This window comes from Bombina bombina, chromosome 2 (assembly GCF_027579735.1).
Source record: "Bombina bombina isolate aBomBom1 chromosome 2, aBomBom1.pri, whole genome shotgun sequence".
Taxonomy (NCBI): Eukaryota; Metazoa; Chordata; class Amphibia; order Anura; family Bombinatoridae; genus Bombina; species Bombina bombina.
The window spans coordinates 297,402,898-297,420,416 of NC_069500.1; the positions used below are offsets into that span (position 1 = coordinate 297,402,898).

Consider the following 17,519-nt stretch of genomic DNA (forward strand, 5'->3'; position numbering starts at 1 on the left):
GGTGCATTGCTTGCCTGACGTTCTGGTATCTATGCGCACGTGCTCTGAGAGACATGTGTGACTGCGCCTCCACCATACAATCCGGTATACAAAAATAAGTGCACATACTTTGGTATAATAATGGTGATCTCCAGTACATAAGAGTGATTAATTACTGGCTGCAACACACACAAAAACCCCACACAAAAGCTATAAACAGCAATGGTAATGAAATTATATTATATATTTAAATAAAACAACCAGGTTCCAGTTTTTTCTTTAAAGCGTTTTGACAGATATAAAAATGCATATGTTTATGCTTTGTTACAGTATATTTAACACGTATGTCATGAAAAATAGCTTTGAAAAAATGTAATTGATGTATTTCCATGATCAGCATTTACGTATGACGCTAGAAAATTTACATAAATGGGTTACTTTGTACATTATAGCAGGGTTTGTCAGCATCAGGTTTATAAAACCTGCTGATCCCTGGAGCAGGCTTATAAAGAAATGTCATAAGGTAGGACTTGACAAATCTGTTGCTAGGGAGCCATGGCTCATATAAGTTTAATTCTGGCTCCTATAGTTTATCATTGCTATACATACATACGTATATAAATACATAAAGTTCCTAACGCTTCAATATTTAACGCTTCAATATTCTGGATGGCTTGTAATTTTAAAATAAATTAGTGTACCTCTGTGATATGGTATGTGGAGAAAAAGCACAGTGATGTGGAACATGAGGAAAAAGGGATTATAGGAGAATAAAAAATCAGTCTTTAAGGGACATGGAACTCAAAATGAATTCCCATAAATTACTTTAAATGGACATTAAACACAAACTGTAAACTACATGATTATGAATATATATATATATATAGAGGATAATTTTACGATAAAAACTGCAGCTTTTATTTTGTCAACTGAATGTTTTATGTTTATTCTTTTCACTGATTTCCCTGTCCCCAGAACAAAGAACCCCTGCTAACTAATCACAAACTAATATTCAGGTATAGCACAAACTGTTTGCACATGTGCAGACTGGGTTAGCCTGTCCTCTTGTATTCCCTTAAGGAAGTTTAGCACTGATTCAACTTAATTACTATTGCAAAGAATGCTTTTCCTATCATGATTGTTGATGCAAAACTGATAACCCACTCTTTAAAAGCATGTGACACCGTAGAAGCTTAGGGAGGGAAAAGGAGAAAAAAAAACTCACGTAAATTGCCTAAAAGTATTAGCTCAATCCTCCCTGTGAGAAAGTCAAGCAAGTACAATTTTTAGATATACTTTACAGCAAAAGGCTGCAAAATAAATAATGTATATTGCAATGATGTTTTACTTGCAGCTATGAAACATTTTATGCATTGTTGAAATCTCAAGTTTAATGGTCCTTTTAAGCATAGTGTGCATATATGTGTGTATGTATATGTGTGTGTATATATATGTATATGTATATATATGTATATATATATATATATATATATATATAGGTGTCCAGGTGCCAGGGTGCTGAATACGGGTATAGGTTATGGAAGACGGCACTCACTGGGCTTAAGAAATAGCAATAGTAGCTTTTATTTACGTGACGTTTCGAAGACTGCTGCCCTTCATCAGATGAAGGGGAGCTGTCCCCAAAATGTCACGTAAATAAAAGATACTATTGCTATATCACATTTAATAATTTGAACAAACACATGCAAAGTACATTTTAATATGATCTTCAGAGGTTCACCCCTTCAAAGCTTCCTGTTGATAATTCTGACTATACAATTGTGCTGATTAGTTGCACTGGATAGAACTAGCCATGGGTGCTTTCAACTGGCAAAATTGATCTGAAAATATGTCTATGTCCCTCTAACCTAATCTTGCATGCCATCTACAGTACAATGATGCAGAAACCTAAATGCAGTAATTGTTCTTTGTGTTTGTGTGTAAATATTATGTGCAAAATGTTACCTATGAAAGAAAAGAGGAAGTCTATGCCATGGCATGTAAAAAAGTTGAGTTAAATTGTATAAGGAACTGATACAAATACCTGCACTGAGTTTCAAAACTATTTACATTTTTCAGGGAAGTGTTTTGTAACAGGCTTTTACTATAAAAATGTGGACGTTCTTTTTTTTTTTTTTTTTTTCTTTTGGCATTAACAGATTTTAGGAGTATTGTCTTGAAGTGAACTATTTGCATAGTCAATTTTAACCTTTGCCATACTTAACACTAAATACATTGCATGCACCTCCCTCTAATCATAGGAGCTGCCATTATGGTACCTAGGTTACACTACAGATATCTGAAGGAGAGTTACTGCACATGTGCAAACAGGTCAGCACTGGAATATAGTGAAAGAAGATTTCAACACGGTAGCACCCATGACTAGAGAGAGGAGGGGAATATCCTCAATACAATGCTAATGCATAGTAACATAGCAGTGGAGCTTAAATTAATCCCATTAAAAGGTGACCCATTTAACACAAGCAATCATATCTATTATTGAAGCACCGAAATGGAAATTCTGGACCTTATTTCAGTTCTTTTGACAGGCTTGTGTATTAGCCATATAGCATATACAACCAAAGAAAGTTGCAGAGAAAGTATACACAGTAATAGCACTCTCACCCTCAAAAATAGAATTATATACGTATGGTGTGGTGTATGTATAGGAAAAAAATTTGACACATTAAAAAATAAACTTTTAGACCGCCTATACTATAATGTAAAGTCATATACTGCAATACTGAACAGTATGCTACTAAGCTGCTTCAGTATTTATATACAGTAACCAAGATTGTTTATTGCTATTGAACAATACGCTACCAAGCTGCTCTAGTATCTTTATACAGTAACCAAGATCGTTTATTTTTAAATGCTATTAAGCCGATATAGTAACCTGATTTAATAACAACGATTATTTGTTTTTAAGACATTACTGAGCGGTTATAATATCTTTATACAGCATTAGACCTCAGCACATTTGGAGGCAGTATATAAGATATATTAGAATTAGATTATATAATATTTTCTACCATCCACAATCACAACATTTATCTTGAAATTATAATGGCAACAGTTAGGTTACAAATATCTAAACTGTAGAGCAATATACCATTCAGTGATATTATTAGCGATACCAACATAATCACTGTTACACATATATATCACGTATTAGATGGCACAGTGACAATCCCTATATACAACTATAGGAAGAAATATAGCTATTGAATACTCTAATTATCAAGAAACTATCATAAACATGGCTCTCATGATATTCTACCTCTTAGTCTAGTTGGTATAAACATAACAGAAAAGTGTATTACACTAAATACTAATAGGTACCAAATATAAATTATAATTTGGTCCCATCGTGTGTACCAAATACAGTTCTGTTCAACCAACTATAAATACAGTATAATTAATACCTTGGGTGAATTCATAAAGATTTATCTGAAAACTGTAAATAATATTTAGCTTTGCCTGTTATTATTTAGATGAATTTACTTACCACAACTACTAGTTCTCTAGGGTTTTTAAGTGTGCCCAATTTTTAAATAATACTTATTAAAGTTTGTTTTAATGTGTCAAAATTTTTTCCTATACATACACCACACCATACGTATATAATTCTATTTTTGAGGGTGAGAGTGCTATTACTGTGTACACTTTCTGTGCAACTTTCTTTGGTTGTATATGCTATATGTAAATTGGTACACAGCACCCAAGGGCAATAAAGACTGTTAATAAGGCCAAGCCGATACTATTATTAGCCCAACCCTTAATACCAATAGTAGTGCCATCGCACCTTTTTCTCTTTAAATTTGCATTTTAGCCAATTAGTGCTCACTCCAGGGTAACTTCACGTGCATGAGCTCAATGTTATCTATATGCAACACATGGACTAATGCCCTCTAGTGGTCAAAATGCATTCAAATGACAGGCAGTCGTCAAGGTATAAGAAATTAGCATATGAATTTCTTAGAATTATCTTTCAACTAAGAATACCAAGAGAACAAAGCAAAATTGGTGATAAAAGTAAACTGGAAAGTTGTTTAAAATTACATGCCCTATTTAAATAAAAAGTTTTTTTTGGACTTGACTGTCCCTTTAAAGGGACTGTCAAGTCCAAATTTTTTTTTCATGTTTCAATTGGGGCATGTAATTTACTTTTATTACCAATTTATTTTGTTTTCTTGGTATTCTTAGTTGAAAGCTAAAAATAGGAGGTTCATATGCTTATTTCTTAGACCTTGAAGGCCGCCTCTAATGTAAATTCATTTTGACTGTTTTTCACCACTAGAGGGCATTAGTTCATGTGTTTCATATAGATAACATTGAGTTCATGCACGTGAATTTACCATGGAGTGAGCACTGATTGGCTAAAATGCAAGTCTGTCAAAAGACCTGAAATAAGGGGGCAGTTTGCAGAGGGTTAGATACAAGGTAATTATAGAGGTAAAATTGTGTATTATTATAACTGAGTTGGTTATGCAAAACTGGAGAATGGGTAATTAAGGGGTTATCTATCTTTTAAAACAACAAAAATTCTGGTGTTGACTGTCCCTTTTAATGAATAAATCTAATTGAAAAAACTGCAAGCCAATAAAATAACCACACTTTTATTGAAAGTAACACATTAAAATTGTACAAAAAATAACTTAAAACAGGGGGGCGGGTCCGACCAGCGACCAAGATGGCTGCTTTTCAACTACAGCTGATTTATAGGGCTGATAAATCTGCATTTTATCTGTTCTAACTCTCCTCATTCCTGTTCTTCTTTTTTTTTTTTTTTTTTTTTTTTTTTTTAAGAGTTCTGTGCACATTTATCATTAGTGGAGCAGACTTATATAATTTATGCACAACAAAAGAAGCCAGCCCCCCCCCCCCCCCCCAGTTTCCTGATAAGTCAGGCTGAACAGCGCAGTAAGAAGCTTTAGAATAGCAGGCTTCAAGGCTATAATAAAACCATAGGATGGAGATGTCATTTTTCACTTTGCTGGAGAAATTGTGACTGTTTACTATGCAGTCACTTTTCAAAACTTGAAGAGAACATACTAGCAGCATGGGAGGGAGATGGTGGCGTAAAATCGCAGAGAATCCCATCAAATACCCCAGACAAGGTTTTAGATGTGCAAGCAATCTCAGGTAAACCGACATGATCAGAGCCAAGAAGCACTTTCCTACTTACCCCTGCTAATGCAACGCAGCTGTCTATGGACATGACACTCGCTCTCATACTACCGTCACAATCTGCTACTCCTAGAGGAGACATTAGCTCGGATTGGACTGAGGTTAATGAAAGTGCTGTTCACCAAGTGAATATGACGGAGCTCTCATACTTACAGCCGCTGAGAGGTAGAGCGAGACAGATTGGCGTAAGGGAGAAGGTGGATCGGACACCGTTAGTTGAGGAGGCTCATTCCATTATTAGAGGCCTCGAGCTTACCATGCTGACACCCTGGGCTTGGTGACTCAGACCCGGAAAAAGCATATTGGGTTTAATCAGGGGGACTTGATAAGAACCCATATCCACCGTGACTAGTCTCTGCTGAGACGGTGCATGAGCACAATTGATACCCCATTAGTCAGAGGCCTGTACAAAAGAGTTGGCATAGGATAGAGGCCTACTTGGAAATGAACAGCTCCGTGGTCATCGGTGGACTTATATTCTGCATACCCCAGACTTGATAATCTATACGGTTTCTACTATATGTCCTTTGTTATGCACTTGGTTATTTTTCACATAAACCCCTAAGCAGTATTAATATAATACCAATGGTTGCCTTTATTTGTGTTATACTTGTGGAATGTACATGAATATGCAGATGATATCGCCATGCTGTATACTTGGATATGCCAGACTAGCTTAGATAATTAATGGCCATACATTACCTTTAATTAGTTAGTACTTATTTGTGCTTAATGTATTATTGGCTCTAACACTATTAGTTGTTTTGATCATGGCGACGTGCTGCCGGCGGGCCGAGGTAGCACGATTGCGCTGTTAATAACAAGTTATTAAATACCTTCTATTATATAGTATTTAAAGAGAGAGCCAAAGTTCTATATATGTTTGGGACTCGTACTACAATCTACTTGTACTCAACCTTAGAGACTGGTGACTGATATTTGGATTCTATATGCAATACTCATTGGGGATTAGGAACATCCACAATTGGTTAAACGTCACTGCCCTATAGTTTTTTTTTTTTTTTTTTTTGTTTTTTTTCTTTCTAGGCTAGAAGCATGAGTGATAACCCAGGAATATGATATAATACTATGTTACTGTGTTAAGATTTAGTATAAGATCAGAGCCATACTGTCCCTTAGTAACCTTGTTGAGAACTCAAGCGATTACTGACTTAGAGTCCCACGTACAACACTCTAGAGACATTCGTCTTTTGATTTTTTTCTCTTTAGGAGCTGAGATTCTATCTATGACATAATTTCTTAAAACCTAAGATGCTTGTATATGCTCAGATATTTTTATATATTTTGCACTGTAGTCAATAGCTCCATATAGCCAAAACTTAAATATGCACTTATGGGATTTGATGTCTGCCACTTTCACCCTATAGTTAATTTTAAGCCTATATAAGTTTTAACTCTTTGATATTTGCATACCTAATTCATTTAAAATGAGGCTATGAGAGCTTGTTCTATTATACCCTACAAAACGGAAAAACAAGATTCACCATTCGAGACCCAAGAGAGAGGCTTCCTATTGTCCCTAGCTGCCTTCTTTAGCTTTGCATTATTTCTATATCATTGAGAGGTTCAAGAGTGGCCTCATGGGTTCATTAGAAGGCTTAACGTCTGAATGGCAAACACTTTGTTTCCTAACTTTCTTAAGAAATGTCATAACTATGTTATGTTTAATTTACATAGCTTTTATTGTGTGTGTGTGTGTGTATGTGTATGTGTGTGTATATATATATATATATATATATATATATATATATATATATATATATAATCTGTATAGCTTTGACAGACATGTATGCTTTGTTTGTTTGCCTCAAACTGAATCTCAATAAAAAAAACAAAAAAAAACCTTAAAACAATAATATACTACACATTAATTTTACCAAGAAAAAAAACTGGCAAAAAAGAAAAAAAGTATGCCAATTTTGGCAAAAATGTTTCTGCGACCAAAATTTCAGTGCATATGCGATTTAAAATCACGATTATACGATGTGGGTAAAAAACCGCGAGAGTACACAATTTATAACCCCGCCCACGATGATGTCACCTATGACGTACAGAAGGGCTCCGCGGCTGCCACATGCGGGAAGGGGGGTGGCAGTGACTTACCAGTGCTGTACTAGCACATGGTGACTGACTGAACTCAGGCTGAGGGGGGGCCGGGGGGCAGCCGTGTCGGATCTAGCTGGAGGGATAGCAGGCCATGCAGTGCTGGATGGAATAGAAGCGTTTTCTTGTCCGCTGTAGCAGCAAGCACAGTGGCTCCCTCCCACCACGAATAGAAAGCTGGCCAGCAGGATGCACGGTCTGCGCGTCCAAATACTTTGGAGTATTTGGGCCCGCAGACTGTGTATCCTGCTGGCCAGCTTTCTATTCGTGGTGGGAGGGAGCCACTGTGCTTGCTGCTGCACCGGACAAGAAAATGCTGCTTGGGGGGCTGGTGAGTGACTGTGGTAGTGTTGTGTAGTGGGACTCACTTGGCATAGGTCACCATTGCAAGAGAAAGAGCTTGTCTCCTCTGCTTTTTAATCATACTGCAAACTATAGAGCTCAGCTGGCTTACTTTACACTATTATTGTTTGCTATAGAGACATTACTGCAGAGTATAGACCTTACTCGCATTTTATATAACCGATTAGTACTGTTGCTGATTTGTGGGTGCAGTGCTAAGTCCCTCTAATCATTTTACCCCACATATTCTCTATGCAAGGTAGTGCCATTTTTGTTTGTCTATTCACTTATGATGTACTGCACTGCACAAAATAGAATATTATTGCATGCTATGGAGTCCCAAGGCAGAAAATAAAGTGATCTGAGATGTCATCGCAGAAAATGCAGCATGTCTGCAGAAAGAACAGGAACTGTTAGCACTTTAACTTTTCATTGCTGCTCCACATTAGGCTGTTCTTTTTAAACAGAGCTGTTCTCTGGCTGCATTGTATAAGTTTTCATTAACACAGTGCATCCAGAGCAAAGTGCTGTTTGAGGACAACAATCAAAGAGTTTTCTCTGAATGTAAGATGTTCGTATGAGCAATGCACCTTTTTTATTACTACATTTCTATGTTAGACTAAGAGAAAAGGAAACAAATGAATTCAAGAGACATTTTACAATTACTTTTTTTTGTCTGCAGCTAATTTGCAATGCAATTTTCAACTACTGCACTAGATTATACAACTTTAAATATTGCTTTATTCTCCAGTTAACCAACACATTGCAATTGATCTGGTGCTTTAGTGTAACAAACAAATTTACAATTTTATTTTATTTAAAAATGACCTGCAGAAAAATTTTCACTAAAAAAAAATCTCATTACAGAAAGTGAAAAAAAGTTCTGTCTCTAGGCTATGGAGCATGATTACTTGCAATATTTCTACAGGCACAGAGACTGCTCACTCTGGAATTAAGAATATAACTGTATTTTATGAAGCTTGCTTATTTTTTAATAGAACATTAGTGCTGCAAGTTAAATGCATACTTAGTGTAATAAAATGATACTGTAGGTTATGGAAGAAAGAATTTTTTTTTTTTATATATATATATATATACACACACACACACACACACACACACACACACACACACACACACACGTGGTTTGTATTTTTATTCTCCCAGAGTGTATTGGGCATTGAGAAACATGTACATTAAGATTCTGTAGTCTTAAATACATTTTTTTATTAAAAAATGAAGGTGTTTATATAGTCCTTTTATAAGAAAAATTTTTTGCCCATATCGCCCAGCACTAGCGCTTTAGTGTTACAGTGAAAAAATGTTTCCGTTGTAGGAGATTAAATCTCCTTTCCTCCAGCCTTAAATTGTGACCTACTGTCAGAAACAATTTTCTTGGAATAAACAGCGCTTCTGCCATCTCTGTATATGGGCCTTGAATATATTTAAATAAAGTAATCTTGTCACCTCTCAAGCGCCTCTTTTCTAGAGAAAACAGACCCTAGAAAATATAGAGATAGATTTATAAAATGTGTTTAATGTAGCGTTTAAACTGCTTGTTGCTAGAGTCAAGCTAAATATTAATAAAAATTAAAAATATTGGCAGACTACACTGTAACATAAGGGAATTATCTTTGTTTTTTTTTGTTTTTTAAATTCAGCTCAGTCTGCCTTATTAAATAGTGGTTCCTTCAACTGGCGACTGACACACACTTGTATAATGATAACGGTGGAGCCCTAAGTAGCTTCTGCTAGCAGCGGTGTGTAAGTAACTGTTGTGCACTTGGGGAAGGCTGACGTTTATCTGCTGCCTAAGTAGCTTCTGCTAGCAGCGGTGTGTAAGTAACTGTTGTGCACTTGGGGAAGGCTGACGTTTATCTGCTGCCTAAGTAGCTTCTGCTAGCAGCGGTGTGTAAGTAACTGTTGTGCACTTGGGGAAGGCTGACGTTTATCTGCTGCTTAAGTAGCTTCTGCTAGCAGCGGTGTGTAAGTAACTGTTGTGCACTTGGGGAAGGCTGACGTTTATCTGCTGCCTAAGTAGCTTCTGCTAGCAGCGGTGTGTAAGTAACTGTTGTGCACTTGGGGAAGGCTGACGTTTATCTGCTGCCTAAGTAGCTTCTGCTAGCAGCGGTGTGTAAGTAACTGTTGTGTACTTGGGGAAGGCTGACGTTTATCTGCTGCCTAAGTAGCTTCTGCTAGCAGCGGTGTGTAAGTAACTGTTGTGCACTTGGGGAAGGCTGACGTTTATCTGCTGCCTAAGTAGCTTCTGCTAGCAGCGGTGTGTAAGTAACTGTTGTGCACTTGGGGAAGGCTGACGTTTATCTGCTGCCTAAGTAGCTTCTGCTAGCAGCGGTGTGTAAGTAACTGTTGTGCACTTGGGGAAGGCTGACGTTTATCTGCTGCCTAAGTAGCTTCTGCTAGCAGCGGTGTGTAAGTAACTGTTGTGCACTTGGGGAAGGCTGACGTTTATCTGCTGCCTAAGTAGCTTCTGCTAGCAGCGGTGTGTAAGTAACTGTTGTGCACTTGGGGAAGGCTGACGTTTATCTGCTGCCTAAGCTTCTGCTAGCAGCGGTGTGTAAGTAACTGTTGTGCACTTGGGGAAGGCTGACGTTTATCTGCTGCCTAAGTAGCTTCTGCTAGCAGCGGTGTGTAAGTAACTGTTGTGCACTTGGGGAAGGCTGATGTTTATCTGCTGCCTAAGTAGCTTCTGCTAGCAGCAGTGTGTAAGTAACTGTTGTGCACTTGGGGAAGGCTGACGTTTATCTGCTGCCTAAGTAGCTTCTGCTAGCAGCGGTGTGTAAGTAACTGTTGTGCACTTGGGGAAGGCTGACGTTTATCTGCTGCCTAAGTAGCTTCTGCTAGCAGCGGTGTGTAAGTAACTGTTGTGCACTTGGGGAAGGCTGACGTTTATCTGCTGCCTAAGTAGCTTCTGATAGCAGCGGTGTGTAAGTAACTGTTGTGCACTTGGGGAAGGCTGACGTTTATCTGCTGCCTAAGTAGCTTCTGCTAGCAGCAGTGTGTAAGTAACTGTTGTGCACTTGGGGAAGGCTGACGTTTTCTTGCTGGCCGTATCCCTTTCTGCAGCATCATTGGGGTATTTCAGGGATTCAGCTTTGATTGTGGGTTTTATATCAGAAACAGCATGTTAATGGAATACAGAGCAGCATTATTACTATTTGTTACCTGTAACGTTCATACACACTGGTTGGCTCATTTGGAGATTCCCTGATCAGTGCAAGTAGTGTCCCCAAGGTACCCATCTGGGTTTGAAATAAGCAAAATAACAGTTTGTGTTCTCCACAGAAACTTTTGCCAGCTGGGGCATAAACTAGCCAGGTGGGAGAAGTGTAAAACCCACACATGTTCTTTTGTGATTCAGACAGAGCAGACCATTTTAATTCCAATTTACTTCTATTATCAAATTTGCTTTTGTTCTCATAATATGCTTTGTTGAAGAGATACCTAGGTAGGTGTCTGGAGCACTACATGGCAGGAAATAGTGCTGTCATATAGTGCTCTTGCAAATGGAAAACATTCTTGCAAAACTGCTGCCATAGTGCTCCAGACATGAGCTGGCTCCTGAGCTTATGTCCCTGCTTTTCAACAAAAGATACAAAGGGAACAAAGAAAAATGTATAAAAAGAGTAAATTAGAAAGTTGTTTAAAAATCACATGCTCTAACTGAATCGTGAAAGGAATATTTTTGAGTTTCACATCCCTTTACAGAAACTGCAACTTAGCCTCCCATTGTACCTGAAACCCCTCCTGCTATCATACATCTTCTGGCGACTCCCAAACATTTTTATGTGTTTATATTTGCCATTCAAAAAGAGTAAAAATCCTTTTGTAAGACCATAATAAAAGCGATGTACAGGTGATAACTTAATAGTTAGCTAACAGTGGATACAATGGCAATTTGTTTTCCATTAAAGGGACAGTAAACAACTTGAGAGTTTTATATAACATGTTTAGTTATAAATAATGAAATAGCTTTGCAATGTACTTTCATTAATTATTTTTCTCCCTTTTCATGTAATTTGTAATAACTCTGCAATACATCTTTGCCTATATGGCTTTAACTGATAACTGCTAAATATTGCACTTCATACTAACTAACATTGTGACCGTGACTAGCCTTGTCTGCAGATTAGAGCCCAGATTGGCTCTTTCATGTAAGGCAAATGGTGGGTGGAGTTTGGCGTTTAAATGAAAAGATAGTTGATCTATTATTCTATAGCAACAGAAATGTTGTGTAATTACAAGGTATTTACCGTCCCTTTTTACCATTTTCATTTCTTTACAGCAGTATACCATTCATTAACTTTTGACATATGGAAATTAAAGGGACGTGAAACCCAAAAATGTTCTTTCATGATTCAGATAGAGAATTTAATTTTAAACAACTTTGCAATTTACTTCTATTATTTAATTTGCTTCCTTCTCTTATTACCCTTTGGTGAGACAGTACCTAGGTTCTAGCTGTTGATTGATCGCTGCATATATATATATATATAATCTCGATTGTGATTGGCTCACTTATGTGTTCATTAAGAAACCATTAGTGCATTGCTGCTCCTTCAACAAATGATAACAAGAGAATAGAACAAATTGGATAATAGAAGTAAATTAGAAAGTTGTTTACAATTGTTTTCTCTATCTGAATCATGAAAGAAAAAAATTGGGTTTCATGTCCCTTTAATGTTATTTGTCTTTTTATATTCTGGATGGTTTCTTCGATTTCTTGTTCTTATTGTCATACTTAAACCTCTGCAATCTCCATACGAACATGCACATAAATGCTAAATTAATTTATTCATTCTGGTATTTACTGTAGATCATTTTCAAGCTTTAAAGTTGCAGTTATTTATAAACTGCTTGATAACCTGTCTGTTATCCAGCCAACCCCTATCCTTTATTTATATATTGCGCTGTGTGTGCGCACAGCATTTGACCGTTTTGATTCAGAGCAAATGCTGAAGCAGCAGGTAGCGTAAACTGACCATGAGAAAAAGTTTTGGCAGAGCTCATAAAGTGGCTGTGGTAAAAAAGCGTAGCAGTCGTCACTATTACACTGACACTTCCTTGCACTGTAAAGCAAAGTCTTTATTGAAATGGACAGCAGGATCTTTGATGGGTGTACAGCTGTGAGAGAGAATTCTTCAGGAAGAGAAGCGAGCATGCAAGCTCTAAGCATTTGTTTTAATATTTTTATTTTGGTGTAGTTTTCCCCATACTTTCATCTTTTCTTAAAGGGATGCATTTCATTGTTTTTTTTGTAATATGCATGTATTAGCAAAAATGCTTCTAACAAAAGGTTTTTCAAATGTGTATTTAAAGGGACAGTCTAGTCAGAATTAAACGTTCATGATTCAGATAGGCCATGCAATTTTAAACCACTTTCCAATTTACTTTTATCATCAAATTTGCTTTGTTCCCTTGGTGGTATTTTTGAAAAGCTAAACCTAGGTAGGCTCAAACAGATTTCTAAACCACTGAAAACTGCCTCCTCGCTCAGAGCATTTTGAAATATACATATATTAATATAACTTTGTTAGCTATGCAAAACTGGGGAATGGGTAATAAAGGGATTATCTATCTTTTTAAAAAATAAACATTTTGGTGTAGACTGTCCCTTTAAGTATGCACCGTGCACCAGCATTTAAAACACAGCACTTTCTCAGAGAGCCTAAGGTGCTTGTATCATCTGGTAATGACTCAATTTGTTAATTGCTGACAGCCTGACATGGTACAAACCCCCACTGGTGCTCTGAACAGCTGTAGTATTTTAAATGCTGGTGCACTGACAATATACAGCTATCTGCACATGCAGAGAAAAGTGTTTATATTCAAATATGTCATTAATTTATGTGCATTTTAACTGTGACCGGAATATCCCTTTTAAACACTGAAATATGTCCTCTTTTTTTAAAGTGATGGTCAAGTATGACTAACTACATCTTGCGATCCTAATGTAACTAGCAAAATAATGTGACTTCCATTCATCATTTCGCCATATTCATTCTAGTTTGTGCGCTATCTTATATTATTTTCCTACCTTACTAATATCCATCCTCCTCCCGTCGATTGTCCGCCATTGTTTTTATTATCCAATTACAGTACAGGCCACTCGGGGAATCAGCTCTAAGTAAAAACACCCTTATTCAATTCTGCGCATGCCCTAGCTCCGTAATAGCATCCTAATCTCTGTCTCACCGCGGTTACGGAGCTAGGGCATGCGCAGAATTGAATAAGGGTGTTTTTACTTAGAGCTGATTCCCCGAGTGGCCTGTACTGTAATTGGATAATTAAAACATGTGACGGCAGAAAAAACAATGGCGGACAATCGATGGGAGGAGGATGGATATTAGTAAGGTAGGAAAATAATATAAGATAGAGCACAAACTAGAATGAATATGGCGAAATGATGAATGAAAGTCACATTATTTTGCTAGTTACATTAGGATCGCAAGATGTAGTTAGTCATACTTGACCATCACTTTAAATGTGCAGTTGCCCTGATGAGGTCCAGCAACTTTTTTTCATGTATCAATATACCCCACATTGATCCACACAGTTCTGCTTTAGCTTTCACTGTGTATAGTTTAGTTTGTTTAGCTGCTCTGTTCTTGTTGTTTTTCTAATTGGAATAGCCTCTCAGCATCTGCTCCTGCAAATGATAGTCAGAATATATATATATATTAATGTACAGTACAGCCTGCTATGTTTTTCCTCTAAAAATTTTTTTTATTTAAATCCCAAAAGTGCATAAGCCTGAAAAGATTCAGGAGCAACCCTTTTGTTATCTGTTGCCTGTTTAAGAGAGAATTTATAAAAAAAAATAGAAGAATGTATGAATGAAAATATAACTAGATGACAACTATTTAGCTTTAATAAAGGGGTTAAACAATATTATGTGAAACTGGTTATTCTTCTTTACAAGCTAGGTGTAAATAGTGTGAGGCGTCCATAGATATTTCATTGTTTTTAGTATACAGCCTTATCATTTTAGTAGCTTAAACTCACTGGCTCCTGGGATTTTTTTCCACCCCTGCTCTGAATTAAAATATGTGCAAAGTGATAAGATGGTGATGAATGTTTCCTTCTTTATTGTTATCTTGCCAGGATTAGGAAATGGAAAGTGCTGACACTTGCTGCAGCTTCCCTTGTTTTTTTGCCAGTAAAACATAGTCAGCTTCTTTTTAAAGGCAGTGAATATGACTGAATTTACTTTTATGAAAACTATTGTTGTTTGCTTGTTTTCCAGTCAAGCCCCTCATCTCCTGAGCCAGCGAGTCTTCCTGCAGAAGACATCAGTACAAATTCTAATGGGCCAAAGCCTGCAGAAGTTATTCTAACGGATGACCGGGAGGATCTATTTGCTGGTACCTTTTTTTTTTTTTTTTTTTTTTTTTTTTTTTTTTTTTTTTATTCTTTTTTTTTTTTTTTTTTTTTTTATGGATTTATTTTAATTAAAAGGTAGATTTTTTTTTTTATTTTTTTTTAGAATGTTATTGTTGTCTGTCTCTCTAATAGAGAAAGTTTTGGCCTTGATACATTATGTCATAAAATGGTGGACTGTATATGTTTTTAAGCCCTCCATGATCTCTTCAGAAAACATTACACCTAACAAGAGACTTCTAAAAAGGTATTACAAATAACTAGAAAGTAACTAACAATAATAATGCCCTCAATGAAAGTATAGCTTAGGGGTACATTTATCAAAGTGCATTTCACACAACTCCCAATGTTTCTGCTCCAAAAAGCATGCACAAATTACATCTCATACTTTATGAAAAGTAATTGTGCCAAAAAAGGGCTTGAAATTGGCACATGTCGTATGAAAATGCTTAATGTCTCCATTTACCACAATAGAAATCCTAGATAGCAATTCACAGTCCACCAATATTTGTAATAATGCTCCCTCTTTTGTTCGCAAACCAACAGGGTGGATTTGATTTAAATCCTGATTTAAACCACAATTTAAATCACTATTTAGTAAGAACTAATTTAAATCAGGGTTTTCTACATAAAGGTTTCATTTTAGAATAACTTTCAGATTGTTTCCATTTATAAAAGAAAATGACTGATTTACTTATATATGCCATTAGAAATACATAGATAATTATGAAATTATTTGGAGGTGAACTATCTCAAATCATTCATATTTGATCATCTTTATTGTTTACAATTCTGTTTGATGTGAGTCATATATGTTGTGTTTATGTCCCTTTTAAGGTCTATTTCTCAACTTTTGTATGTTTATTTTATAATATTTTTTGCTGTGAAGAAGAGGCGTGTTATTTCTGCAGACAGAAATTAAAAACCAATCCTTATTTCAGGATGAATAACCTTTGGATCATAATGTATTGTAAATAGAAAACTATCTTTAGATAGATTTAAAAAAAAAAAAAAAAAAAAAAAATCCTATTTAAATTGGAAAAAAAATCATTTAAAAATAAAAAAAAAAATATTTTTTAAATCGTTAATTTTTATCCGCCCTGCAAACCAATAGCAACTTATTTTTTCATTTTTAAAGACGATACACATGTATGCAACAGTTTGAAAGGTGGAACATTTTCTAATTTTGGCTGTGATTCATGCTGTCCACAGGAGTATAAAGAATGCCTGCTACCCATCACAAAAAAAAACAGGAAAGAGTGAGAATGAAAGATCCTGTGATTTTTCTTTTAGAATAATAACTGGGTTAAAGAGATGCTAAACAATTTTTTTTCTCATGATTCTGATAGAGCATGCAATTTTATGCAACTTTCTAATTTACTCGTATTTTTCAATTTGTATTTGTTCCTTTGCTATCTTTATTTGAAAAGCAAGAATGTAACACTTAGGAGCCGGCCAATTTTAGGTTCAGCACCCTGGATAGCGCTTGCTTATTGGTTGCTACATTAAGCCACAAGTCAGTAAGCGCGTCTCAGTATGCTAATACTGCATGCTCTAACAGAGAAGTAGTACAGTGTTTTTTGGGATGAACTGGTTGTCATGCCCTTTATGCTCTTAGCAGAAGATTTGGAATATCTTGCTTTGCCAGGAATGTTGGAACTTTTGGCAGTGATCCTGCATTTAATAAATAAATGTAATCAACAAGTCGCACATCCATATTTATCATACAATTCAGCCTTTATTCCAATTATTTTTTTATTTATTTTTTATTAGCTGTCTTTTGCTTGAGAAGGCGAGCCACGCAAGACATGCAAATTTGCTTTATATAAATTGAGTAAGGTAAAGTTCGTCTAGGGTATTGCTATATAACTATTTCACAATAAGTGTACACAATCAGCCAATATATAAGCAGACTTTCCAACTGAATTAAGGCAGCACTTAACACTTTTACCCTATGCCACGAGCCACAAACAGATAGTGTCTGCCTGTAAAATCCGCTCATTCTCACACCCTCGCATCTGATAGTTCCGGAGACAATAGTCAGCTACTGAGGCCTCACAGGAAGGTAAGAAAAGACATTGCACAGGCCAGACACCGTGTATGAGACTAATAGCTCCCATAGGGTTGCTGTAAGTTGGAGACTTACATGTGGGAGTTGATGGTAAGAAATCGTACGCTCTGCGGTACACACTCCTTGGACTGCAGCCCAACATTTAACCATGCTCCCCCAGAAACCGGCCGCTTCTCCGGGGGATCTCGGCTCGGCTTCTGATCTGCAGGCGTCTGTTGGAAACTAACTCCTGTATCTAGCGTGTGGGAAAGAAGTGTGTGCAACTCATAAACAGAATCAAGCTGTGATGAGTGTCGAGGTAAAAGACTCCAGAGGTTGTCCTGAGCGTCATGTATCTGGTTTTGATCAGCGGCCTGAGCAAGCAGTGGGCTCCTCCACTGAGTTTCCTTCTCACTTAGGTGCGGAATTGACCTAG

The 17,519-nt window shown here is 36.6% G+C and overlaps 1 protein-coding gene across 2 annotated transcripts in view; it reads left to right on the top strand.

Moving 5' to 3' along the window:
• The window catches only part of SNX2 (sorting nexin 2), a 254,932-nt gene that overhangs the window by 2,918 nt on the left and 234,495 nt on the right, over positions 1 to 17,519 (top strand). For both annotated transcript variants that reach the window (XM_053701608.1, XM_053701607.1), the window contains exon 2: positions 14,900 to 15,017. In XM_053701608.1, the coding sequence (XP_053557583.1) occupies positions 14,900 to 15,017 (118 nt within the window). The remainder of the gene's footprint in view (positions 1 to 14,899; positions 15,018 to 17,519) is intronic.